This window comes from Trichoplusia ni, chromosome 3 (genome assembly GCF_003590095.1).
Source record: "Trichoplusia ni isolate ovarian cell line Hi5 chromosome 3, tn1, whole genome shotgun sequence".
In the NCBI taxonomy this organism is placed as follows: Eukaryota; Metazoa; Arthropoda; class Insecta; order Lepidoptera; family Noctuidae; genus Trichoplusia; species Trichoplusia ni.
The window spans coordinates 3,222,749-3,241,946 of NC_039480.1; the positions used below are offsets into that span (position 1 = coordinate 3,222,749).

At 37.8% G+C, this 19,198-nt stretch overlaps 2 protein-coding genes across 2 annotated transcripts in view; one reads left to right on the top strand and one right to left on the bottom strand.

The window, feature by feature from the left end:
- LOC113508906 (alpha-1,6-mannosyl-glycoprotein 2-beta-N-acetylglucosaminyltransferase-like) overlaps window positions 1-19,198 on the top strand; it is a 58,936-nt gene that overhangs the window by 32,665 nt on the left and 7,073 nt on the right. Inside the window, 7 exon segments of the mRNA XM_026892076.1 lie at window positions 2,709-2,807; window positions 4,440-4,576; window positions 13,964-14,107; window positions 15,200-15,297; window positions 16,256-16,401; window positions 16,868-17,028; window positions 17,584-17,712. Coding sequence (XP_026747877.1) covers window positions 2,709-2,807; window positions 4,440-4,576; window positions 13,964-14,107; window positions 15,200-15,297; window positions 16,256-16,401; window positions 16,868-17,028; window positions 17,584-17,712 — 914 coding nt within the window.
- On the bottom strand, window positions 6,203-13,351 carry LOC113508907. Its single transcript, XM_026892077.1, has 8 exons — window positions 13,243-13,351; window positions 12,412-12,587; window positions 11,608-11,758; window positions 10,887-10,988; window positions 10,247-10,398; window positions 9,387-9,458; window positions 8,164-8,275; window positions 6,203-7,506 (listed from the first exon to the last, which is right to left on the bottom strand). Exons 1-8 carry the CDS (start codon window positions 13,279-13,281, stop codon window positions 7,264-7,266), a joined length of 1,047 nt encoding a protein of 348 aa, XP_026747878.1. The 5' UTR covers window positions 13,282-13,351; the 3' UTR covers window positions 6,203-7,263.

Genomic DNA, 19,198 nt, shown 5'->3' on the forward strand with positions numbered 1-19,198 from the left:
TTAAACAATATTATTATTTATTCATAATATTCATGTTACCAAAACTTATGTAAATATATTTTATGTAACTGTGTATTATTGCGTTCACAGGATCTTATTGGTCGAATAATGAAACATCACACTATTTCTCGTTACTATATGTAGAAAAAATTTATTTATATGTCAGCTATCACCTAATCAGTGATTGTCAGTCAAATATCCTATGTCTGTTTGAAACCTGTCTTGTTCCAAATATGCGGCTCTTAAGACCATCTCAAATTTAAGTGGAGTTTCAGTATTCGAGATATGTGTTGTCAATATAAAATAAATTTACTGTGATATAATTTTGTTTTTCAATGTGTGGGTAATTTTAAGTTGCTGGCAGTTTAGGAAGGTGCCGATAGATGGCGCTGTTGCTCTTGATAACAAACTTATTTTATTGACGTTTACGGCATAGATTAATAATTATACAAGATGTAATTTAAATATCATTCATTTTTTGAGAATGTATAACGTCACTTAGAATTAGCGACACCAAGGGTTCTGTATAAATACGATAAAGAATCATTATAACTTTGCATTTGAATTATAAAGCTTTAGTCACGCGCATTTATCGAAATCTCTTTTTACCCCTCGGGTACAGAAATGTAAAAAAAATATAAAATTCAGAATCTGGGGGCACGGTAGTGCCTCAGCCAAGTCTCGAGCAAGGGGTCACGGCCGGCCCATTCTTTTCTCGAAGCGTTTCGCGGCTATTTCACCCCCCCCCCCCTGTATCATCAATACGGACAAAGCTAGAGGTTTAGATTTTCGATGACCTAGAGTAAATCTAATTCGGACATATTAAATTTACGATTTAAAGAGTTTATCAGCTAATTAATCTAACGAGATTGGAATCTTCGTTGGTTCAGTAGCACATAGTTAAAACTAACGTAATATCTGGCATTAACCAAGAGTTATTTACAAATACTTGACACAATTCTCATCGTTAACTCTTAAATCTTTGGTATTGCGTTAACTCTTTAATATACCTACTAGCTCTACTCGCGGCATATCGAAAATGGTCCCACGGGAACATAAAATCGGCATAAAAGCTATCCTATCTGTTAATGGGTGATTCTCCGCAAAAAAGTAACACAAATTAAGAACATCATTATCCTCACCACACTTTACATACTGCAGATTGCTTGATTTAATATTATTTTTACCTAAGCTTGTAAAGTACCACGGTTATTATTAGATGAAGTAAGAATTAAAACATTTTAAGCATCATAGTGAAGAGAACCAGTTGCTGAGGATAATGATATGACCTTAACTAGTGTATTTTCTCCGAAGAATCACCCTAATCCTGGTTATAAACTACCTGTGTACCAAGTTTCGTCTAAATCCGTTCAGTGGTTTTTGCGTGAAAGAGGAACAAACATCCATACATACAAACTTTCGCGTTTGTAATATTAGTAGGATAGAAGGATTAACGAACTACCAAACCGACGTATTGAGAACATCCTCTATTTATTATTAAATGATGTAACGGTTTACTCACACGTATTTATCGGGGTAGCACGACTAGTCGTTCGACTCGCGATCCCGCCGCCCGTCTGCTCATGATTAAGGACTCCGGTTGGGTCCGAAACTAGTCGGGCTACCCCGATAAATACGCGTGAGTAAACCGTTACATCATTTAATAATGAATCAGTCTCACGATAGTTATTATAAAAATCCTCTATTTAGAAATTTATTGAAAAAACGTTTAGCAAACAATATAAAAGCCTTTACAAAATCACTCAGAACTTCACCATTACTTTTAAAGTAATATTATAATTGGACGTAGTTATGCAAACTAGAACCAACCCACATTTTGACTGAAATTGAGTTATATATGTAGACTAGCTGTTGCCTGCGACTTCGTCTGCGTGGTTAGAAGATATAAGTTATGACGTTTTCTTCGCTCCTATTAGTCGCAGCGTGATGATATGTATGTAGCCTAAGACCTTCCTCGACGAATGGTCTATTCAACACAAAAAGAACAATTGGAACCAGTAGTTCCTGAGATTAGCGCGTTCAAACAAACAAACTCTTCAGCTTTATATATTAGTATAGATTAGTATAGATATGCTATTTATGGTGTATTACATCATCTCAGAAAAAATCCTGGCCGATGTAGCAAGCCACAAAGCAAAAAAAGGAGCCGTTTAAGGTACCAACCCGAGTTTGAGGAACATTTTATACGCAAAACGGAACGCACCTTCAAAACAAATACCTGATTATCTCAAAACTGATATGTTGTGGGTTGATTCTAGTTTGCATAACCACGTCCAATTGCTTTCGAAGCGTGACAGCGCTATACACTGTATAGAGCGCTATCTTTCTCCCACACCGACCATAATATTACTTTAAGACTTAAGGAGTCTGCCCACTACACCGTTCCATACCATGACCGTGCTATGAACGTGTCAGGCAAAAAAATATTCTCTGTATTAAAAAGGCGACGATGCTGGTCGGTAACGGCACGGGCTAGTGAACATGGTCGCATACTTTTGAATATAGAGAATATGTTTTTGCCGGACACGTTCATAGCACGGTCATGGTATGGAACGGTGTAGTGGGCAGTCGCCTTTACCATCTACCAGGGAACTACCAAAAAAAATAAGTTTGTTATTCAACCTCAACGAAAACTGCCAGCAACGCAATTATGAACTCTATTCTTATGTGCATACGGTTGCTTTCAGAAGAGCTGATGAATGCCAACGACACATCGGAGCAAGTGTTAGCTTTAGTGCCTCCGGAGTTACATAAATATTTGACTGTCCATACTAAGAATAATACAGGTTAGTAATACTTCATCATCATCATCATCATCATGGTCATAAGCATCATCATCATCATGGTAATTTTGACGGCCTCCGTGGTCGAGTGGCGTACGCACCGATTTCAAAGTGTCGCTAGCTCTGAGGTCCCGGGTTCGATCCCCGGTCGGATCAATGTAATAATTCACATTTCTACATTGTCTCGGGTCTGGATGTTTGTAGTTCCTTCGTTGTATCTGAATTCCATAACACAAGTGCTTTAGCAACTTACTTTGAGTTCAGAACAATGTATGTGATGTTGTCCGCATTTATTTATTATTATTATTTAATCATCATCATCATGGTTATTATCATCATCATCATCACCATCATCAGCCCAAATTCGTCCACTGCTGGACATAAGTTTCACAAACATTCAAATCACATGCAACACCCCTTAGTAAGAATTTCTAGGCTCTGACTACCCGTAACGAAATACCGAGCCTTCCAAAACACGGAAACTCGTTATAACATAAATTGTCATCATCATCATCATCATCATCTCAGCCTACAGCTGTCCACTGGACATAGGCCTCTCCTCTCCACCGCGACCGATTCATTGCCACCTGCATCCCACATAAATGGCCACCCATCCAAAAACCGACCGCATCAAATGTAGCTTAACCTGTCAGTCAACTTGTGCAGTATCAGTTTAGCCGCGAACTTAATATTTTTTTACTTAGATTTAATATTTTTTTTCTATCTATTTGACGGATTAAATAGGTTTTTTAATACCCAATCATTATCCCTATTCTTTACATTCAAACGAAAGAGAAATGTTGATAAAATACAATGGCCTATTGTACTGGAATACTTTTCTTTGTAGCTTGAACACCTTGTCCTATTCAGTACATTATGCAAGTGAACGACTATGAGTGCGGTCGTGAAGTATTCCGTGTGTATTTTCATTATAATTTATTTACGTAAGTAAGCAATATATTAGGTACCGCAAAACGGGGTGAAGAGGATATTGTGTTTTTTAGGGGATCGCATGAATATTTTCTTACATAAAAATGCTTAAACACAATTACTTTGTGATATGCTTGAGAATTTTCGTATCATTATTATCATCATCATCATCCACAGCCTTTATCCTCCCACTGCTGGGCATAGGCCTCCCCTTTTTCGTGCCAATTTTTACGGTCCTGTGCTAGCCTCATCCAGACTCGATACGAGACCTATATAATGTCATCGAATTTTCGTATAATCTTAATATTTTGTCTTGTTTAACGTGCAAATTTTAATAAAATTCCCCTATATCCATCCACATCCAAGCTCAACACCTTCCTCACCACATGACTCTCATTCCTCCGCATAACATGCCCATACCATGCCGTCAAAATTACGGTAAAACGGGGTGAATAGAGGTTTTTTGGGGTGGGTAGAAACAGTTTTTATTAAAATTTGGACGTTTAACAAGACAAAATATAGCGATTATACGAAAATTCTCAAGCATTTCATGAAGTAATTGTAAAGCATTTCTATGTAAAAAAATATTCATGCAACCTCCTAAAAAACACTATTTTCTATTCACCCCTTGAAACTCTATTCACCCCGTTTTACTAAGTATTATGCTGTACCATCTTTGTCTAACATCTCACCATCTCTTTCCAGCAAATTCAACCGAGAAAATCTACAAGAATATAACAGATATTAAGAGGGCGATCCAAAGATGCAATGAAGCCCAACTTATTCACAACGAGGACATCTTCGGACCGGTCCAAAATGACACGATCATCATAGCCATACAGGTATGTAGCACGTAGATCCAGAGTATTTTATCCCTACTTAATATTATAAATGCGAAAGTAACTCTGTCTGTTACGCTTTCACGTCTAAACCACTGAACTGATTTTAATGAAATTTGGTACAGAGATAGAGTTGACCTTGAGAAAGAACATAGGTATATATAGTTTTTATCTCGGACTTTTGAAGAGTTCTCTTGGAAACGCAATATAACCGACCTCGACGCGGGCCAAGCCGCGGGCGAAAAGCTAGTAATAAAATAAATTTAAAAATTAAAAACCCCTGACCCAAAAAACATGAAGAGAACTAGTCAAGACAAATTCAATGAGCCCAAACTCGATGGGTTTACTAAAAGGCAGACCAGGGTTACGTCTCCTACCTTCGAGCCCTAACAGCAGACCAGCTCAGAAATATCAGATCCACATATGCTTGCAAGTAAACTGAGCGTGTAACATTCCTATCACACCTAACAAACGACCTGATGACCTTGAAGACCTCAACCGATTTCCGCCAAACATAGCTAAGAACACTCTCGACTAATATACCTTTCAAACCAAGCAAACCGCATTAAAATCGGATCTCCCGTTTGGCAGCTACGATGCCACAGACAGACACACACACACACACACACACTCACGTCAAACTTATAACACCCCGTGGTTTTTGCGTCGGGGGTTAAAAATGGGACTAGCCCGCCACACATACCCGTCATTGCAACTCCTGTAAGCCAGGGTCTACAATGAAACCAACGAAAACCACCGAAACACTTAAGTTCAGTGTGTCCCAGGGGAAACAATTAACTGCCTTGGAACCCGCAACGAAATTAATCAGAATTAGTACTTATTCCCATTTTTGTTTGTCTTCCACTTCCCCCTAAGCTAGCAGGCTGAAATTTTCAGGGTAGTTTCAAACCCGATGACAATGCAATTTACAACTATAAAATCGGCCGGACCGATTTTGATGAAATTTGGATGGAGTGACATTTGAAAACGTGGGTTTTTAGTTTTCTTAAATTTATTAATTCTGATAGTAACTGTCGTGAGAATGATTCATTATTAAATGATGTAACGGTTTACTCACGCGTATTTATCGGGGTAGCCCGACTAGTGTCGGACCCAACCGGAGTCCTTAATCATGAGCAGACGCGGCGGGCGAGCGAGTCGAACTGTACTTTATTAATTCATTTGATACGGAGATCAACGATGTTCCGAAAGGGGCTAGACGGAAAAAAATTAAAGCCAAAAGTCGTAACGATACTTTTTGCTATCGTTGTAAGCCATGCGTCGTGTTTCTCTCACTCTCTCTCTCGGTCTGTCTTTGAAAGCAAGCCATTAAGTTTAGGTATATTACATAACATTTATTAATTATAAAAAAAACTTAATTAATAATCTATATCTATACTCTATACTAATATATAAAGCTGAAGAGTTTGGTTTGTTTGTTTGAACGCGCTAATCTCAGGAACTACTGGTCCAAATTGGAAAAATATTTTTGTGTTGAATAGACCATTCATCGAGGAAGTCTTTAGGCTATAAAACATCTCGCTGCGACTAATAGGAGCGAAGATACAATGGAAAATGTGAAAAAAACAGGGCAGGTCATAACTTACATCTTTTACCCACGGGGACGAAGTCGCGGGCAACAGCTAGTATTAACAATATAATATCAATACCCCGATTTACTTTTATCATCACACATTACAATAGTAGGTCTTGGATTGAGCGTAAGGGAGTGTCAGACTTATACTGACTAAAAACCCACCCATGTTCCTTTGCCCTTCGTGTACCGGGGCCACGGTCACCGTTTCCTAGAATCCCACTTCATAACCAGAGCCAAACTGTCGCATACAAACTGCACTGTGACGTCATCGACCTTGACCTCGTGACGTCACGAACACTTAATTAAGAACACCACTTTCATACCAGCTTAGGCACGTTTTTATGTTGAAGTGAGTTTCTTGGAAAAATGTGGGGTTGGGAAGGTTGGAAAGTGGGTTGTCTGTTAAATTGTTATTTTTTGATGATATTTCAAGGGTACCGTAAAAAAGGTTAAAACGGAAAACTATTCGTCTGGCTGACTGTCTGACCGACTGTCACAAGGTTTTATCTCGTGAATAGCTAGATAGCTGATATTTTTACAGATGGCGTATTTCTGTTGCCGCGGTAACAGTGAAAATATTAGTCAACGCCTTTTTGAAACTAAGCAGAGAGTTGACAAAAATATGATCTCTATCTCTCATTTTTAACAGTTTTACATGAAACAACTAAGATCACTCACCAATAACTTACAGTTGCAGCATTAAAATCGAAATCGGTTCATTCGTTCGTGATACAACAGACAGACTCACACAAATACAACCACGGGAAACTTATATGATATTATCAAATAAATTAAACATATATTGATAACTTTTTGTGTAATAATAACTAAAAACTTTCAAACGTAAGTACATATTTACATGTCAAACTCAGAGTGGGTTAAAGCAATAAAACCTCACGAATGTAAGAAATACTTTTCTGAAAACCGCATCCAAATTGCTTCAGCCAAACGCGAGATAATCGCGGATAAACATACAAAAACACAAACTGAGTCTCCTTTTTACGGATTTAAACCGTTAAAAACGCTGTCATTTTTGCGTTTTCAATTAAAAATGATAACATAAAACCTTTAAATTTATTTAAACACCCAAAAATCACTTCTTCATAAACTTCGGTTTCGGCATCTGTCTTCGGGCGAGTATCAAGTCCTTGCCGGCTAAGCCTTTCAAGCTGATCTTCTTCGGGAGAAGGCGGTTCTCTTGTGGAGTTTTGGGCTTCTTGATCTTGACGGTTTTGACCTTCGCCGGCTTGTGAGAGGGGGAACCGGGACGGTGCTCCATCCAGATCATTTGCATCTCATCCGGGATGTTGGCTTGCAAGCGGAATTTACGAGGTACCTGAAAAAGTAAATGAAACTTAGCGACGGAAAACTTTTCGCCGCTACGACTATTAAACGGCTGGATCGATTTTTATTCAAAATGTCTTAAAACGTTAGTATTTAATTCAAGTTTAACACAAAACAAACTATATTGAAATCGCTCAATCTGTTTGGAAATTCGTTCGTTCTTTAAAAACGACTCCCGCAGTAAGGAATTTAATTAAAAAAATCCTTGTGTCGCGGGGGGATTTAGAAACATACAAATCACATGCACAAAGACACCCAGACTCATAAGAAGCATTCGTGGGTCACACAAATCTTGAGGCTACCACGCCAAACTCACCGAACGCGACGTGTCGCAAGTTCGATCCCGGGGTAGGACAAGCGGTTGTGTGATCTTCAAATGCTTAACCTAAATCTGGGTGTCTTGTGTATGTAACTTGATTTTTTAAGAAACCCCCCACAACACAAGGATACCTCACAGCGGGAGTCATTTTTGAAAAGAAAAAATTAAGCACCTCGTTCATAAACAAATCCAGACATATACATGCAAGGACATTCGATGTGCAGTCCATTAAACTCATTGCCTGGAATACACGGCTTAACAGAACCTAAATTACCCCCCCCCCCCCCCGGCCCACCTGCCCAATTCCGGGAGTGGATTAAAGTCACTCACCACATATTCGTTGCAGTAATCCTCGACAATCTTGTACTGCGGAATGATCTCCCGGTGTTCTGGTTGAGGGATCCGAGCCAGTAGGAGTCGGGGGAAGTCTGGCTTCTCATACCTGGATGCCATTGAAATAGTCCAAATAGAACGGTTGTGGTATAAACCGAACCGCTGTTCCGTACGTAGCGCAGTAAAGCCTAGCCTTCCTACCAACTATATTGGGTCGGTTTCCAGTCTAACCGGATTCAACTAAGTACCAGTGTTTTACAAGGAGCGACAGCCTATCTGCAAAATCTTCAAGAGAACCGGTTATTTTGGAAATAAAATAAAATTTAAGGCTGCCGTAGAAAAATGAATCTGGCTGATTGAAAAATGGAATGCGGCAACAATTATATTATTTATATTTCTTTCTGGGGAGTTATTCGTTTGCATATTTTGGTCAAGTCTTGCGGATTTACCACCACATCTTGAAATCATTCTATTATGGTTGTAGAAGCCCGAAATGTAGAAAAAGTATATTTTTATAGTAACTATCTTTGCTGACTGATTGCACATTGAACTGATTCTTTATTAAATAATGTAATGGCTTAAACACGCGTATTTATCGGGATCGCCTGACTTGTTTCGGACCCAACCGGAGTCTTTAATCATGAGCTGACGCGGGAGCGGCGAACCCGCCGCGTCAGTTGCTGGCTGAAGCTGCAATACGCGTGAGTAAACCGTTGCATCATTTAATAATAGATGATGATACTCATCCTTTTCTATATTTAGTGCGACTGTACTTGTCTTAAACAATAGGGATGATGACAATTTTTTTTGCAGTGTCCGTCTTGTAGATTTTTGTATAATAATGGATACGTATTTTTTAATTTGTCCCGCAAACATAAATTGACCAAATTACAGTGAATGAAACTTACGCGTGACGTCACGATTGAGTATAAATTTTACTCTATCGTTACGTCACAAGTCCCCTCTGCTAAACTTAAAGCAGTTAATCTTTGTCAATTCTAGTTTTTCTGAGAAAGGAAAAAATACGTGTCTCATACTTTTCAATTATCTTACTGAGGGACTAATGAGATTTTTTCTTTTTATACCTAGTCATCATCCCTATTGAACCGAATGTAATGCTTTTCATAGCATTTTTGTGTCGACCCTGATTGTCATTCACAAAACATTGCGGAGGAATAAAATTTGCTGGGTCAGCTAATTTAAAAATTAACAAATATTACCAAACCAAGTCCCAGTGGTCTAGATACAGCGGCTCCGGCATTATTATCTTCATCCATCTTAATATGTCACCTCTGGAAAATTAATGAAATATAATTTATGGAGACACATATGAAGCTCAAAAAAAAAATCATCTATGTAAAACGCTCCAAAGATGATCAAACTATTGCTACATTAGAAAAGAGTAACTAAAGAGGAGAAATTCTTTTTTTAGTTTTCTTGAAAAAGGAACAACTTCCGATTTAAGGAATTCATTCGTTTCGTCTTTACAAATATTCAAGACACCCAGACCCAAGACAAGCATTCGTGGATCGCAAATGCTTGTCCTACGCGGGGATCGAACCCACGACACATTGAAGTAGCATGGTGACCTATTCCACTCGACTATCCTTCCTATTATTTCTTACTAGCTGTTGCCCGCGACTTCGTTCGCGTGGTTAGAAGATATAAGTTATAATTTATACCTGCCTTCTATCTATCTATCTGCCTTCTATCTATCTTGTAGGATTCAGTCAGCGTTTGCAATGTAAGCGCAAAAAATGTGTTTTAATTACGACCTCACATTAGAAACCTCAAAAATTGTAGCCTATGTGTTATTCTGATGTATAAGCTATATTGTAGTAAAGTTTCATTCAAATCCATTCAGTAGTTTTTACGTGAAAGAGTAACAAACATCCATACATCCATACTTACAAACTTTCGCCTTTATAATAGTAGTAGGATTACTGCCTTTCATTTTTTGCTCACGACATATAAGAAAACCTACATTCGTATCCAATATTTCCTGGCAAAGCCGTCTGTTGGAATAAACAGATTTTCCATCCCTATGATATCAAATCATGATACAAAAATAACCCCTCACCTCTCCCAATTCTGGCGTATCCCCCAAGTCGGTCCCGTTTGGGATTTGAACCAGGTACAGTGGGTCAGTGGCTTCCGAAGCGGCAAGCCGACACTGCGAGCGAATCTGATGAAATCCGTTGTGAATATCTTACGGATTTCATTCGTTATTCTCTGTAATTAGGAAGTTAGTGCTGAATGGGTAAAGAATTTAGAGAAGAAAGAGAGAGTTAACAGTTTGTACTCATTGTGTAGGTCATCATCGCCCTAGCCTTTTCCCAACTATGTTGTGGATTCCACTCTAACCAGATTAGGCTGAGTACCAGTGTTTTACAAGGAGCGACTGCCTATCTGACCTCCTCAACCCAGTTACAGACAACACGATACCCCTTGGTTAGACTGGTTATCAAACTTTCAAGCTTCTGACTACCTGTAACGTCTGTCAAGGATATGTGAATAACAGCCGGGACCCACAGTTTAACATGCCTTCCGAAAAACGGAGGAACTCGTTATGACAAAGATGGTCACCCATCCACGGACTAACCAACCGCATTTCGTTCCGATTCCGTCCTGTAACGAAGCTAAGAACTCTCTTGATAAAATCAACAATATTCTATTTCAGTTCTATCATTTGAGCACTCGATTATCTTTGTGACTGTTACCTTAATGTGCTGCCAATCGTGTATGTTAAGTTCGGGCAAAACAGACGGGTCCTCTAATCTTAAGAGTCTTCTTCCATTGATATGATTGTCTAATATACATGCCTGTTATGGAAAAAAAAACAAATTTATAATAATAATATTCCACAACTTTCACACAACGCCATCTAGTCTCAAACTAAGCGAAGCTTGCACTATGAGTACTAGACAACTGATAAACATACTTATATATTCCTAAATACGTACATAATATAGATAAATTACACCCAGACACAGAACAAATGATCATGCTCATCACATAAACATTTGTCCTGGGTGGGAATCGAACCCACGACTATTGGTCTAGTGGTTAGTGTCCCTGACTGCCATACCGAAGGTTGTGGGCTCGATTCCCGCCCAGAGTAAAATTTGTGTGATGAGTATGATCATTTGTTCTGTGTCTGGGTGTAATTTTACCTTAATATTTAGAAATATATTATAGGTATGTTTTTAATTTATTTAATACTAATAATACACGCTTTGTTTAGTTCGGAACTAGATGGCGTTGTGTGAAAGTTGTGTTTTCTCATTCCTCCGCATACATTACAGCCGGTTGCCAAATTGTTTCTCTTTTCTCGCCACTTTCAAACTTTCTTTTACAAAGTCATTCCTTACTCTATGGGTTCTCTCAATCCCATTCCTATTATCTGCCTTAACCTATTGCCGAAGCAACTTAATAATCTACCTGGTATTGCGGCAATCCAACGACGTCTGCCATCCAATCGGCGACTTGCTCCTCGGTCCAGCTGAAGTGGTCTGGGTATGGAAACTGGTCGACCACCGATGCTGCGATCTCGTATAGGGTTAGAGGGGATTTCTGGCATGGTTTCAATTTTCTAGAGAGGGTTTGAGTGATGTTAGTTGTTTGGAAGATGATGTGAGGTAAGGCAAAGCCTGGCGGTCTTTTCGTATAAATGTTATTAGGATTTCCAAGAAGTGTGTCTATGAATAGTATACCGCTAGCCTCGTAGACACACTTCCAGCCGGCCGTGATGTGCAATTTTTTGAAGCATTTTTTTTACTGTTCCTCGCTGAGGAACTTGGTACTTTTGTCGCAGAGTTTCAAACACAATTAAGTCACAAACACGAAAACACTAGAATCTGTGAAGCACAAGCGTTTACAAATCGAAAGTAATCCCACGGGAACATAAAATATGAATAAAAGCTATCCTAAGTGGCAATCCTGGTTATAAACTGTCAAAGAGGAACAAACATTCGTACTAGTTTCAAACTATTCTACTTATATTTATCTACTCTGATACTTTTACCAGCTTTGACTGTCGTTACAGGTATTCAGAAGCTTGAAAGTCTGACAACCAGTCTAACTAAGGGGTATCGTGTTACCTAGGTAACTGGGTTGAAGAGGTCAGATAGGCAGTCGCTCCTTGTGAAACACTGGTACTTAGCTGAATCCGGTTAGACTGGAAGCCGACCCCAACATAGTTTTGAAAAGGCTAGGATGATAGATAGATACTTTTACCAGCCGTACTTGGGTTTAGCATAGGGATCTTCCTTGGGGAAGCACGGGCAGAGCGCGCAGGTCGTTTTGTCAGCTGTGATGTAGACTATCTTCCGTTCTGGTATGACCACGGATGGGGCGCGTCGTGGGATCTTTATCTTTTTAGCGCGACGCCGTTTTTGAGGAAGGTCGGCTTTCATGCGTGTCTGGAAATAAAAGGATGTATTTTTTATTAAAAATAAAAAAACAACCTCCGACCTAGGTAATTTAATGATTGTGTCGCGGGGGTTTCACAATCATAAAAATCACATTAAAATGACACCCAGACTCAGGACAAGCATTCGTGGATCACACAAATGCTTGTCCTGTGTTCGGATAAACTCGACACGTCGCTTACGGCAAGATTTCATGTCTCGCACGGATAGCCGAGTGGTTAAGGTCACAAAGCCAAAGCCACTATTCGCGACGTGTTGGTTCGATCCCAGCGTAACATTCTATTAGGCAGAGGCTGCTTTTCGGCGTTTCTTCTCTGATTTATTTATAAGCTATTATTATTCATCATCATCATAATCATCATTCCCCTACCCTTATCCCAATTATTATTATAGGTCAGCGCAACTTCTTCCATACTTTCCTATCGGACGTCATCTCACAAGAAACACTCTTTACAGCCATATATCGTCTTTCACACAATTCATCCATCGTTTCCTTGGTCGTCCTCTCCCCCTATATCCATCCACATCCATACTCAACACCTTCCTCGCCACATGACTCTCATTCCTCCGCATAATAGGCCCATGATAGCCGGTTGCCACGAATTTTATCTGTATTTGTAAGCTATTATTAATAAAATACATGTACCATTGATATTTCACTGGCATCCTCATCCTCTTCTTGCATTTCGTTAAAAATATAAATTAATATAAACTATATAGGTATAACTTCGTACAGTCAATTTGACATGACAGTTGTTATTTTTTTTTATATATCGTTATCACAGACCTTGTTTTTTGGGTTATAGGTATAATACTTTTATTTAAACCTTTTTTTATTTGTAGTTGTTGTCGAATTCTTTACGAAAGGCATTAAAATTTCAAATATTCCATGTTATTTAATGTATGTATTTCTTTTTTAAACAAATACCACGTATGTCCATCCAGCCGTCTTCGGTTAAGAGTTTTTCAATTCTTCGATATTTCTTTATTTTTGTTACCTTGTACTTTTTCCTTGATTGTTTTTTCCAATAAAAAATCATGAAGTTTGGATCCGTAGGTTTTTTGACTTGGTTTATGCTTGTTATTAAATAAATATTATTTAGAAATTTTCCTGAGGGACTTATTAGTTTTTTTTAATACCCTTTTCAACGGTTTACTTACATACTTAATCGGGTTAGTCCGACTAGATTCGGTTCTTAATCATGAGCTGACGCGGTAGCGGAGTCATAAGTCAAAACCGACTTCAACTCGTGACACACTGCAGATTACGAGTAAAATACCGATAAAAGAAGAACATGTCTCTCCTGTACTTTTAGAAGATAACTCTTTTTCCCTTCTCTGCCTAACTCTATCTCTTTCTCCCGCAGGTCCACACCCGCCTGACGTACCTCCGCCACCTGATAGTGTCTCTCGCTCAAGCAAAAGAGATAGACAGGACTCTTCTCATCTTCTCCCACGACTATTACGATGAAGAGATCAACGCTCTCGTCAGAAGTATTGATTTTACCAAGGTAAGATATATACTAATATTCCACACTTTTCACACAACGCCATCTAGTGTCAAACTAAGCAAAGCTTGTATTATGAGTACTGGACAACTGATAAACCATCAGTCAAAGTAATTCTGGGTGGGAATCAAACCCATGACCGCGGTATAGCAGTCAGGGCCACTAATCACCAGATAACAGGGCAGTCAAATATGATTTCATACCAGCCTATTTACATCCCACTGCTGGGCAAAGACCCATTCCCGAAGGTTTGAACTAGCTCACTGCGGGCGATTTCAAATTCAAGTATCTGGAATCTAGGTTTCTTTCATCGTTTGTCAAGATGTCTTCGAATAATTAAGAAAAGACCGAAAAGAAGAAAAAAAATTATATTTAAGACATACCACCTTTAAAAAAGTCCAATTTATTCTTCCTTGCCTTGGGATCGAACATGCACCACATACATAACCCCAAGTAAAGATTTAGCTGCTAAGTAGCTACTGAACGTTTATCACACTTTAAGGCGCAATGTACTATTATAAAATATTAAATTATGTATTATTATAAAATAAAAGTACAACATGCATCTAATTCAATGGACTTAAAGTTATAGAAGATACAAATCAATCAAAGATTTTGAAAGTCTTGGAAACAATTTATTCAGAGAACTCCAAGAAATCGCGGAATGACAGAAATTTGAAACATGGGAATCGTAAATAGTAAGGATTTCATATCTAGGAGAAAAGTGGATGAAGCAACAAGCAATTCCAGGAGGAGCAATGATGGGCATGTGTATCAGGCTAACTTATTGCCTATGCATATCAGAATTATCACAAAATTACATATTAAAACAGTTGCTGGAATCTAGACCTGCAACTATGTGCATAATAATTCAATCTTTGAAACCCTAGTTCACATAAATACTTAGACCTTTGTTTAGTCCTAGCTACCGCATTAGGTTAAGTAACCTGTGATGGTAGATTAGTGTGATAATTAATTAAATAAATAAATAATAATTATTACTAGGTCCCTTCAAGGTGCAAAGCAATAGTTTTTTTTTTACATGTAAAAATATTTTCTTTACTATAAGAGTTAATAGGTTTTCTTTTTCCCCAGGTGATGCAAATTTTCTACCCGTATTCAATACAAACACATCCAAATGAGTTTCCGGGGATGGATCCAAACGATTGTCCGCGAGACACGAAGTTTGATCAGTAAGTATCTTATTATTATTACTAGCCTGGAATGTCCCACTGCTGGGCAAAGGCTTCCCCACTCTTCTTCCACTTGTCTCTCTGAAGAGCCGCGAGTGACCAGTAAGAATAATCTACATTAATATCCTACTGTACGTGTGTATTCGTGTCGTGTAGTCGTGCTACGGTCGACCTCCGTGGTCGAGTGGCGTACGCACCGGTTTCAAGGTGTCGCTAGCTCTGAGCCCGGATTCGATCCCCGGTCGGGTGAATGTAGAAATTCATATTTCTACATTGTCTCGGGTCTGGGTGTTTGTGGTACCTTCGTTGTATCTGAATTCCATAACACGAGTGCTTTAGCAACTTACTTTGGGTTCAGAACAATGTATGTGATGTTGTCCGCATTTATTTATTTATTTATTTATTTGTCAGAACTCCTTCTAAACGGCTGGACCGATTTGATTGTATTTTTGTATGGGTCTGGTGCTCTTGATGGTTTGTTAAATAGTAACTAAAATGATAATTATCAAATGATGCAACGGTTATTGCAGTATAAATGATTTCATTTCGTTGATTGCACGGATAGCCGAGTGGTTGAGGTCACCACGCTAAATCCGGGTTCGATTCCCACGTGACATAAGCATTGTGTGATCCACGAATGCTTGTCCTGAGTCTGGGTGTCTTTGAACATGTTAAAAAATTACATTTTAAAACAGTTGCTGGAATCTAGACCTGCAGCTATGTGCATAATAATTCAATCTTTGAAACCCTAGTTCACATAAATACTTAGACCTTTGTTTAGTCCTAGCTACCGCATTAGGTTAAGTAACCTGTAATGGTAGATTAGTGTGATAATTAAATAAATGACTTGATTGTTTGCGAACCCCCGCGACACAAGAACTAAATTCCTTACTGTGGGAAAGAAAAAAAAACGTTCAAATAATAAACATCCCATTATAATATCAACTCTATTCCCCAGGGCAATAAAACTAAAATGCAACAACGCGTTATACCCGGACCTACACGGGCACTACCGGGAGGCGAAGTACACTCAGACTAAACACCACTGGTGGTGGAAAGCGAACAGGATATTCAATCAGCTGCAGAGTACCGCTGGACATACAGGTAATGTCGAAAATAAACCTTAAACTCATAGGTATAAGAAGGGTATTTGACTGAACTTAAATCTCCTAAACCTGATGTTAACAAAAAAATGAAGCCGTAAGTTCGAAAATGAACCTTAAGGCTATAGATATAAGTGGGGTTTTTGAGTAAACTTAAATATAAACCTCAGAAACCTGATAATGTAAGCAAAAAATAAAAGTTTAAAAAAATCTAAATACGCACGTTTTTAAATGTCAAATTTTCTCAGTTTTTTAATAGTTTAAAATTGCATTGTCATTTTTGTCAACTACCCTATTTAAGTTTGGTTTAATATTGGTAAGCTGATAGGCCCAAATGTGAGACAGGTAAGTTTACAAGACACTGGAAAATGAACGTTATATCTCTTGATATAAGGTGCATTTTAGAATGTTAAGTCTTTTTTAAGTTTAAAAAAAACCAGTTGACTCTCTAATATCTTCTGTTCCAGGTATGGTCGTCTTTCTAGAAGAAGACCATTACGTAGCAGAAGACTTCATACACATGCTCGGTCTTCTCAAGTCTACGGCAGACAAGAGTTGTCCTCAATGTGAAATCCTCTCCCTGGGAACGTATCTCAAAACGTACCAGTATCACGTGAACGGTGATAAGGTAAGGCTGTGAAGAATATAGGGGTCAACTTATATTGGTGTTGAGAGCGATAGATTCCTTCTTGATGACAATTGAAAATGGATTTTAAGACTATTGTTTTTAGGTGTATTATTGTTTGCCAAAATTGGTATTGGATTATAATTGTGTGTGAAGCTTATGTAGATGGTTTTAAAGTCTGTTTTTGAGTGTCATAAGGAAGGTTATTGTGTTGTGTTTTCATGTATAGATAAAAAAAATACTTAAATTTTTGATTTCATGGATTAAATAGATTTTGCGTTTTCGTATAAATAAGTATTATATTAAGCAATTGTGTACATGAAAATATACACTTAACACAATAAGAAAAACTGAATTGTACTAAAAAACATTGAAATAATCCAAAATTAATACCAAAGAAATACTGCATAAAAACGCAAAAACTATTTAATCGTAAACCAAAATTACAACAAAAATGACTAAGTTTGATTTAACCATAAAACCCAAAATAAAAAAAAAAATCTAAATTTTCAACCCCAATATTTTACAACGTCACCCAACCTTTAATTCTCAAAACAGAGGAAGAAGAATTTGAACATGAATTACATACAGCAAGTGAAGGCCGCGAACGAAGAACGAAGGAAGAAGCACGAAGGACAATCCTGGAATTTCCAAGTCTACCCCAACTTATACGGGATGACGCAAAAGGTTGATAGCTTTAGTGTGTTCATACCTTTATTGTTGGATGTTGGTCGATAATAATCGTTATTAATTACTAGCTGTTGCCCGCGACTACGTCCGCGTGGTTAGAAGATATATGTTAGGAATTTTTGAACGGAAGCCCTCAAAGATGAATAATTTTGCCTGATTTTACCACATTTTCCATTGTATCTTCGCTTCTATTAGTCGGAGCGTGATGGTATATAGCCTAAAACCTTCCTCAGTGAATGGTCTATTCAGCGCAAAATTTCAATTTGAACCAGTAGTTCCTGAGATTAGCGCGTTCAATCAAACAAACCAACTCTTCAGCTTTATATATTAGTATAGATATAGATTACCGCAAAAAAGACAGAAATCGAGTGAACCCGCGTGGCTTGACTAGTTTTTCTTTAACTATTCAAGAATTATCGACCGACAACCTAACAGCTAGCTTGTTCTCCTATATAGTTTAGTGTAACTGTAAATATGGATGATAATATGCAATAAATAACCAAGACTTACAAACTAATAATATTATACTAAAAATATTTCTTCTGAATTTCGTTAATCATAATAGGGATGATGACAATTTTTTTTGCAGAGTCCGTCTTGTAGTTTTTTGTATAATAATGGATACGTATTTTTTAATTTGTCCCGCTAACATAAATTGACCAAATTACAGTGAATGAAACTTACGCGTGACGTCACGATTGAGTATAAATTTTACTCTATCGTTACGTCACAAGCCCCCTCTCTACTAAACTTTAAAGCAGTTAATCTTTGTCAATTCTAGTTTTTTCTGAAAAAGTAAAAAATACGTGTCTCATACTTTTCAATTATCTAGCTGAGGGACTAATGAGATTTTTTCTTTTTATACCCAGTCATCATCCCTATTTTTTTATAAAAAAAAATGTTTATCCTTTTTTGTTTGGTTCTCTATTGCATAACTTTAACCCAATTATTTATAACATAAGACTTAATTGTTTTAAAATCACTGGCTACAGGATCAAATAAATGCTTTGTCTCAAAATTGACGATAATTAAAAGAAATGACTCGTCAAAATATACGAAATAAGTTTCCCAAAAATATTGAATACGTAATTTTCATTTTATAATTAAATGATATATAATAACGTAATATGATGAAATGTATTGTAGTGGGGGCTAGTAACATCACTTGCTAGTAAACAGCGTACTGGTAAGTGACGTCACACGAGATTTTAAATCACTGTATCCCCTCCTTTTTTTGTTTACGCTAAGTTTAAGTCTTAAGCAAAAAAATACGTAACCAATATTTTTTGGAAATCTATTTGATGGACAAAACAGATTTTTTTTATTGAATGATGTAACGGTTTACTCACGCGTATTTATCGGGGTAGGCCGAATCGCTCGCCCGCCGCGTCAGCTCATGATTAAGGACTCCGATTGGGTCTGAAACTAGTCGGGCGATCCTGAATACGCGTGAGTAAACCGTTACATCATTTAATAATGAATC